A 9,134-nucleotide genomic window follows, 5' to 3' on the forward strand; every position below is an offset into this window, starting at 1 on the left:
TGCACAGTGATGCAAGGGTCATATTCTAATGACAAATATAGAAACACCTCAAGCCAATAGACACTTTCATGTGCAGCATAATGTTTTTAATGGGTTCAGACAAAAGGCAAAAGCCACCTTTATCAATAAATTAACAAAGGACATGGACATGCAAATTCAGTCTTGCCTGTACATGTTTCCTAACCTTGTTTCCATTCCTTTACTTTTTCAGTGATGGCTGTATGAATGAAACCAAATAACAACTGCTGCGTCTTAAACATCCATTTTTTAAAGAAAAGCTAACAGGAGATGAGGGGAACTTTGAAGTAGTTTTCTCAAAATATTTTCTAAATAATGGATTATTCTTCAATTTATTAGACAGAATTAGACACTTTGAGTTTCCTTACTATTGATGTAGAAAAAAACTCTTGGAGCTTGGCCCGAAGAAAGTCATTTAAAAAGAAGGCAAAGCAGTAAAATAGAACAGCAGTGGTAAACATAGGCTAGCTCCTAATGATAATTCATAAAATATTACACAAATAAAAAATCATCTAAAATCTTTAAAGCATAATCAGTGACATCGTCTACATTCTGCTAATGGTTTGCGTGTAACTTTGAATAGTTGTCTGAAAGTATTCCTGTGTGTTCTTCTCAGCCTGGCACATAATGATGTATGACTTTGGTATGAAGTAACTGAAGAGAATGGAGTATAAACTGGCAAGCTGAGCAATGACATTGACGACTTGTATGTATTTGGTGTGAACCATCAAATATGCTGTAAAATATGTCAACCAACTAAGGCTGAACAAGAGAAGACTAAAGGTGATTGATTTTGCCTCGTTGTAGTTTTTCGGCAGATCTGTGCCCATGTACGAGAATACAAAACACAGAGCGCTAAGTAATGCTGTGAAGCAAGAAACAAAAACAAGTGTTGTGGTTGCCCCTAGGTCACACCCCTGGACAATCTGATCTTGAAAAGATGTGTCGTCATTGTATGGTTTGGGACTGCCAACACTGAAACGTACCACACAACCGATAAACTGAATAAGAGACGCCAAACCAACGAAAAGCCATTGGCCGTTGTGTTTCACCCACCAACTGTGCGCTTTCGGTAACTTGGCTGCCATTTTGAAGATGCAAACAATCTGAAAAGAGCGAACAGCCATGCAAGAAATAACTACTGTGTAGAAAAACACAAACGGGAGATCCCTCATTACGCAGCGCGCTGCCGTTGGTTGATCGAAGAAGAAGAACACGCTGATGCTGCAGACACTCAGGCCGGCCAGCATGAGGAAGCACATATTACCTCCAGCAGACCGCACCACTGGAGTGTTGTAATTGTAAGCGAAGAGTATAGAGATAGCAACGGAGACAACGATCAAGAGAACGGCAAAAAACATAAGTAAGATTGAGACCGGCTCTGTGAAGTGAAGATACTCCATCCTGCGCTTCTTACAGGATGTGCTTCCCTCTTCAGACCATTCCTCTTTTCTGCATGGTGTGCAGGTGTACGGATCCACTGAAACACATACGATTAATTAAAAAGAGCAAGACTGGACGTAAGGGTCAAATGTCTCATATATCTGAAACAAGATCAACCTTGGTATATGTAGATTAGTATGCAAGGTCTTACATGTATCTTGATTTACAGAACATCATAAACACATATGGTTGTCAGCACGTTGCCAAGGGCTGAGTAGCAGTTCTTACACAGAGGTTGAAAAAATGAACTCTGTGTTTATTAAAACAAGTTAAAATATTCATATTTTTGTAGTAGCCACTGTATAGTCTACTTTAATGTTTTGTTCCTTTTTTGGCACAGATCTCCACTTCAGTCTTTTACTTTTACTTCAAGGGGGATGGAAAAGTTTCTGATTTCAAACAGACATACTTTTTTCCTTGATCAACTTACACGAACTGTTGATGCTGGTGTTCGGCGGACAGATCTGGCACTGAAAACAGCATTCATGAAATCCATCTTGTCTCCTCATAAAACCCTCACTGCATTCAACAGAACAGTTTGAGAATGGTGCCTTAACAGAACGAAAAAAACAAAAAACAGACCAAAATTGTCATTAATATGTGACATTATAATACAATTCTAATATCAATGCTATTGATAAATCCATGATAACGAATGACATAGGCTTTGAGTGAATCCTAAATAGCCTAATATATACAGATACTTACGGAGCCATTCTTAGTCCAACGTACAAGAGAACTGTTGATATTGAAATGCATGCGCGGATATGTATCATATGTGCCGATCATTTGAAATTCAGGTGGATTCCTGTCCACAAGCCACAGCACTATAGCATAACTGACCGGTGGATCGCCGTTTTCATCAAACCTTACATGACGGTCAAGCAGGGGGAAATCAGATTTCTTCATTACTTTTAGGAGCTGGAAACGAAGTTTTAAAAAGGTCTTATCAGACTGGTCTTTCTGTGTCGTTATGACATTACATTACTCAAAAGATGAATCCAGAGAAATTGGAGATTTTTTTTACCTAAACGGTCGCTAAAATTATTCTAAAATTAGATGGTGTAAAGAAACATTCTTGTGTTAAAACGAAAACATCTGCCACATTCGAGCAAACGTAATTACCATGTAAGGATAAACGGTTTTATTCTTGTCACACTGGTGTGTGTCACACTGAAGCACTTTATGCAAGGCGTGTGCCATTGTATAAGTAGCTGAGTAGATGGCAAAGGAGAACGTTGGGTTTTCGCTGATGATATCCTCTGGACTCAGACTTGAACATTTTTCACAACTCTGATTACAGGCCTCTGCTGATGAGTGAAGATGCGTCATCTCACCCCGAGATTTGTAGATAAAGTCACTAAATCCAGGTAAAGTTAACAATCTCTCTGTAATTCCTATAATTGTACCAATCCTTTCGATTCCTGGCTCTCTGGGAAGCTGCTGGTTCATTGACCAGGTCTCTCCTGCTATCCAGACTTTGTCTCGGATATTGTTCTGTATGGCTGCTTTGATGAATTCCTCAGCGTACTGAGTCACAGCGAAAATGACAATGACGTTTACGTTAAGCATCTTTATTTTGTTAAGCGTTTCCCTGTAATTCGACTTTTTGCCTAACGACTCCTGATAGGCCAAACAAATACCAGTTTCCTTAATTTTGCTATAAAACCGATTTAGGCCGTCCTGGCTGTAGTCGTCCTGACTCCCAATGAAGGCCACCCAGTTCCATCGAAACCACTGAATGATATTAATTATGATCTGTATCAGATCTTTGTTGCTGGGTACAGCCCTTAGAAAAGAAGGAAATTGTCGTTTGTTACTCAAATCATAGCTGGACGATCCGTAATTGACCTATAAACACGAGAGAAATAGATATTGCTTCAGTTTGTGAATTGAGGACTGAATATGTTTATGTTAGATCCACGCACGTTTTATAAGCAGAGTTTCTCAAAATTCATTTTAAATTTCAAGTTTTTTATAAACTATGATACACAAAGAAAAAAAATCGTAAAATGTAAGATTGAATATGAGGACTGAATAAATGGTAATACTTACCATTGGAATAAGGTCCAGCATAAACAGTGGTGCTATAGTTATGGTTCTAGTGCTTCCATATGGACCTGTAAGACTGATCACTTTAGGCTGGTGGTCATCAAACCTTCTTTTCACTTTTATCAATCCCTTAGAAGAAAAGAAATCAAAGACCGCTGGGAAGTTCCGTGTGTCTGAGCAGTAGTCATATGTTTCATAGCCGAGTGAAACATCTGGCAGGAGCAGAGTGGAGTTATTAATCTCCTCAACGGCAAACCTCATCACCTGCATCATCTGATAGCCAGACTTGGAAAGGGAGTGCCTGTAAAGAGCAAAAACACAATGTAACAAAATCAATATGTGGTAGGATATCTTTACAGTCTTTTTTTTTAAATCACAGCTACGATCTATGTATTACTCTTTAGAGAGAATAAAATGTATTGTATCATATTTTGATAGCAGAACTTTTCCGATACTCTGAGGTTCTTTTCATTGCTCATGGAGCATAAATGAGTAAATTCTTACTTGGACTTACTTGGAGCACTCCAAAACCACAGGGGAAGAGGTAGACACGAGGCCAAGTACATCATGAATGGGGAAGAGACCTCCCAGTAAGTAATCTCCCTGCAGGCTGAACTCAGATGAGCCAACGCACCTGACACAGAACAAATTCAGAAAATTCCATAGAAGGACAGAAAGCATGAGATGTCGCATCATGGCAAAGGCATGGTATCTGATTTATTGTTTGTTGTTCAGAACTGAGAATTTGTTGTTCAACACAGTACTTTACATGTTTTGATTTGCATAAACCATTTTTATGTAAATCCTCTGTCTGTTTGTGTGTAGACATACAGACATGTTACATTATGTCATGTCTGTTTGTGTGTAGACATGCAGACATATTACATTATGACATGTCTGTGTGTAGACATACAGACATACTACATTATGACATATCTGCTTGTGTGCAGACATACAGACATATTACATTATGACATATCACGTGCATGAAGCTCTCACACACAAAATAAGCTTTTTTAAAAAAAATTTTAAAAAGGTGAATTTATGATTTATGTGTGTGTGTGTGTGTGTGTGTGAGAGAGAGAGACAGAGAGAGAGAGAGAGAGAGAGAGCGAGAGCGAGAAAGATTGTTGCCTTGCGCCTTGGGCCCACTGAGTTTCTTTAGTTTGATTTTTTTTTTCTTTTTTGAAGCTTTGTAGTTTTTGAATTGTCTTGTTTTTGTTTTTAAATAAACTCTACATTTCACATTCTTTCTGTCTTGCTGTTCCTCTGACTGTTTCCATATCCCTTGCATCATGCATGACAGGCTTATTATGCATAGCATCCATGTAAATTATGCCAGTAAAAGCCACAGCACCTGTCTGTCATGGAACAGCAGGTGGCCATGGAGACAAACAGCTGTTAGAAATGACAGATATGGCTAGTTTACCACATTAAAAAAACACTTAAGCACTGCAGCACTGACAGAGCAGGAAACAGAGAACTTTGTCAAGATAGTTAAAAACTACTCCAGTAAAATAAGTGAATAAAGCCATTTCTGGAGATTATTTGTTCTGCACTGGTGTTTAATGTTGAAACCTCACATCTGAATTCAGTGCTGTTTTTGGTGTTGAACATACAAGGTTTCAGACACATCCGAAAGGAAGTATGATGTGTGATGGGCTGCATTTTGCCATTGTTTGTTCTCAGGATGTTGTTTATTTTACACAGCAACTGCAAACAAATGTAGTGAGATTATGGGCATCCAGAGAAACAGACATTACATTTCATCTGGGCTAAACTGGGCTAGCCTCAATGCTACCACTCACTGACTTTCCTCAGACACCACTGAAACCGTCCTTATCCCCTCTCCCCTTACTGATCTCTCTCTCTACAGACTGTCTGGCTCAAGGCTGTGGAATGGTCATTGTCAGGTTTCTGTGTTTTTTCTGCTGCAGTTACTGATGATTCATCCAGACAGGTGGGGTCTCAGTTGAGGTGGGAGTTAAAAAATGCTGCATCATGGATCATACGTTTTCTTTCACTGTGACTAGAGTCTGTGGGCTTAGAACTAGTCATTCATTCAAGGCAAAGTAAAGCAGCCAGCCAACGACACGAAAAAGGCAAACACTACAGCAAGCTGCCTATCGGTCTAGGATTTTTATCTACCATTCAAAGACATTTGCACTCTTGACTTTCTTCTCAATATGTGAGAGGGTTGTATAATGCTTTGGATCAGTGTTGTTGTTAGTGAGTGTTAGTGCAGCTCTCAGTTCTCACTAACACTGTCTCACAACTTATCCCTACTTGTAAAGATGAAAAAGATAAAAAAAATACATATCTGTGATCTGCTTACATAATCACAGACTAACTCTGCCAACAGTGTTTTTCTTTCTCAGTATAATGAACTCACTTCTAGAGCACTTCCAGAGCACTCCCAGAACTTAATTACCAGAGCAGGTCCAGCAACTATTATAATTGATAAGTATATGGGTCATTCCATGTCAAATCAAACAGAGTCCAGGAAAGTGGCTGCAGCACCATTTCAGATTTTCAAAGTTCAAAGTTTGTCTATATAATGCTTGGGTCCCAAAGCCAAGGCCTGTAAAATATTTTTGCTCAATTCCAATGTTTTTATATTTTTTTGGCCCTTGATATTTTCTCATTTTTACACTCTCAAAAACACCTTATCTGGGAGGCCATGTTTGGGCAGTAATATCTTGAAAAGTATCACTCCTAGCCTCAACAAACTTTGTAGGATGGAAAACAAGTATATTCTCAGTATGACTGAACCATTAAAAGTTCATACTGCATGCCTATTGAGTTTCTATAATGCCCTAGATTTGGCAAAAAGTGCAAAATTCCTAAACGAGAGTGATATGGAGGGTATTATAAACCTATTTTTTTGCACCAAAATGAAATCAATCATTATTTTTTCTGCAGATACAATCTTTTATTAATTTTGTGCCAATATTTGAGGTCTCTACCACTAATGGACATGAAGTTATTAAGAATAAAAAAAAACAAGGCATGTTAGCATTTTTCAGTCATTCTCATAGGACCAAAATGGTATGTGGGGTAGCTAGTAGGAACATGAAAATGTATGTGGAAGTAGCTTAATGTTTGGTCATTTAGTGTACAAAGTCCCAATGTCCTTCCATGTTCCCTTCATAGATAAATACACATAGCTAAAGGCATTGTTTTACCTCTAGGAAAAAAACATCCATAATGAAGGAGCTTCTTATATCTACTTATGTGTGTCCCAGCCTCTGAAATATTGACTGGAGTAAAGAAATACATGTTTTCTATAGGCACATTTTACTATAGGTCATTAATGCAAGCTATATTCTTGACTATCAGGGCCTCATTATAGAAGAGGTATTAACTCTGATATATTCTGTGCTATATTCAATGGAGTGGTTAAATTGTATATCCCATATTTAAAAGAGAATACGATACTCAATAAAAAAGTCAAATAAATTAATTGAAAATCAAGTTCAAGTTCAAGTTTATTTAGAGCCCAATATCACTGTTTACAGTCTCAAAGGGCTTTACAGGCCACAACAGTCAAATCAAAACAGGACGCCACCCCCTGACTTAATCTTCATGGCGGGCAAGAAAAAACTCCCCAAAAACCCAAAAGGGAAATGAGAAAATGGGAGAAATCTTGACAAGGACCACAGAGAGAGGAGACCCCTCCTTGGCCAGACAGGTGTGCAATAAGTGCCGACCACGTGGGCAGTTACAATTGAAAGTAAATTGGGGCATGAACAAAGGGGATGGCGATGCTGACAGGAGGCTGACAGGGGGATGAAAGATGATAACACCAGGATGGATCGGTCCACAGGGCGGGAGGAGTCAGGATCACTGGTGTCTCAGGAGTAGTATGTGTGGCTCGATAGAGAGAGAGAGAGAGAGAAAGAAAAAGAGAGAGAGAGAGAGACATTGTTAGATGTTCATTTCCACATAATGGTTAAGGGAAAATATACATCGTGTGCTGAGTGCAGGCACAGACTCCAGCAAGACTAGCTAGTACAGCATAGTTAAAAGGGAGAGCTAGAAGGTAATACGGACATGATGGCACTCTGGGACACAAGGCAGCCACCCACTCCATCGTCAACAAACCTGAGTGAACATGTTAGAGTGGGGGGGCGACAGCATCCAAACATCCCAGTTCACCAAACATTTTATGCCCGAGAACCCTCCAGATCTGCTCCTTTGCCTAGTAAAGAGCTATTAGCAAAAGGCTTGGCTAAACGGATAAGTTTTCAGCCTTGACTTAAACATAGAGACTGTGTCTGAGTCTCGAACATTAATTGGAAAATGATGTGCAATGCAGCAAATTATGTACCAGAAATTACATGTGATGTAATCACATGTAATAACATATAACTTGAACAACAGGACTGAATTAGGTGCATGCTTGGTGTTTCTTGATAAGTGGAATCCCTATTTTTCATTACTCACTGATTCATTGAGATACTGTGGCAAAAAAATATAATCCTGAAATGGATGTTTTTCTGCCATAGGTAAAATATCTCTCAAATTTGTGTCTATTTTTGTATGAAGGAAAAATGGAAGGCCATTGGCACTTTGTACCCTTAATAACCATACATCAAGCAATTTCCATGTACATTTTCATGTTCCTACTAGCTCCCCCACATACCATTTTGGTCCTATGAAATATGCTACCAAATAATGCTACCAGGCCTTGTTTTATTCATAATATCTTCATGTCCATTGGTGGTAGAGACCTCAAATACTGGAACAAAATTAATAAAAGATTGTATTTGCACAAAAAAAATGATTGATATCATATTGATTGAAAAATGTGGGTTTGTAGTACCCCTCACTGTCATTCTTGTTTAGGCATTTTGCCCTTTTTTTTCAAATCTAGGGCCTTATAAAAATTAAATGGCATGCAGTACAGGCTTTTAATGATTTTAGCGTACAGAAAACATGTTTGTCCTTCGATCCTACAAAGTGTGTGAGGGCTAAGAACAATACTTGTCAAGATATTAATGCCCAAATATGGCTTACCAGTTAAGGTGTTTTGAGGCTATAAATCAAAATAATACCAAGGGCTGAAAAATATGAAAACATAGAATTGTGAACAGAAATATTTTTACAGACTTGGTTTTGGGACCCTATTCATGATATGGACAACGGTTTGAACAAAATCTGAGATGGAGCTGCAACAACTTTATCTGATTTGAGACGGAATGACCCATTTGGATATAGAGAAAGGCAACCTGTCTACCATCCATGAAATTCTCATTTTTCCTTTTCTTTTCTTTTCTTTTCTTTTCTTTTCTTTTCTTTTTTCTTTTCTCCCAAAGACAGTCCCTTATAATACAACTGTTCAGCTAATCAACACCCAACAGAGTTGAAACTGAGACTCTGGGATAAAGAAGATTCTGTACTTGTTCTCATCGCTTGTATGAAAGTCTCTCTGATGGAGACTTTCATACAAGTGATGGAAACTGAGGGAAATCTGATGGAAACTGAGGGAAAGCATTATTTTAACAAAGTGATGTTTATGTTTATTTTAATTTTGTCATTAGTTATTTTGCCTGGAGTCTCTGCTGTGTTACTGTGTTTTATTAAAGTGTGGACAGATTACTTGTCAGTTGAAAACATTA

The 9,134-nt window shown here is 38.3% G+C and overlaps 1 protein-coding gene across 1 annotated transcript; it reads right to left on the reverse strand.

Moving 5' to 3' along the window:
• Positions 1-563: 563 nt before the first annotated feature.
• Positions 564-4,164, reverse strand: tas1r2.2 (taste receptor, type 1, member 2, tandem duplicate 2). Its single transcript, XM_030784744.1, has 6 exons — positions 4,028-4,164; positions 3,517-3,814; positions 2,587-3,312; positions 2,170-2,382; positions 1,892-2,012; positions 564-1,498 (listed from the first exon to the last, which is right to left on the reverse strand). Exons 2-6 carry the CDS (start codon positions 3,784-3,786, stop codon positions 564-566), a joined length of 2,265 nt encoding a protein of 754 aa, XP_030640604.1. The 5' UTR covers positions 3,787-3,814; positions 4,028-4,164.
• Positions 4,165-9,134: the final 4,970 nt, after the last annotated feature.

The sequence above is a fragment of the Chanos chanos genome, chromosome 9 (assembly GCF_902362185.1).
Source record: "Chanos chanos chromosome 9, fChaCha1.1, whole genome shotgun sequence".
NCBI lineage: Eukaryota > Metazoa > Chordata > Actinopteri > Gonorynchiformes > Chanidae > Chanos > Chanos chanos.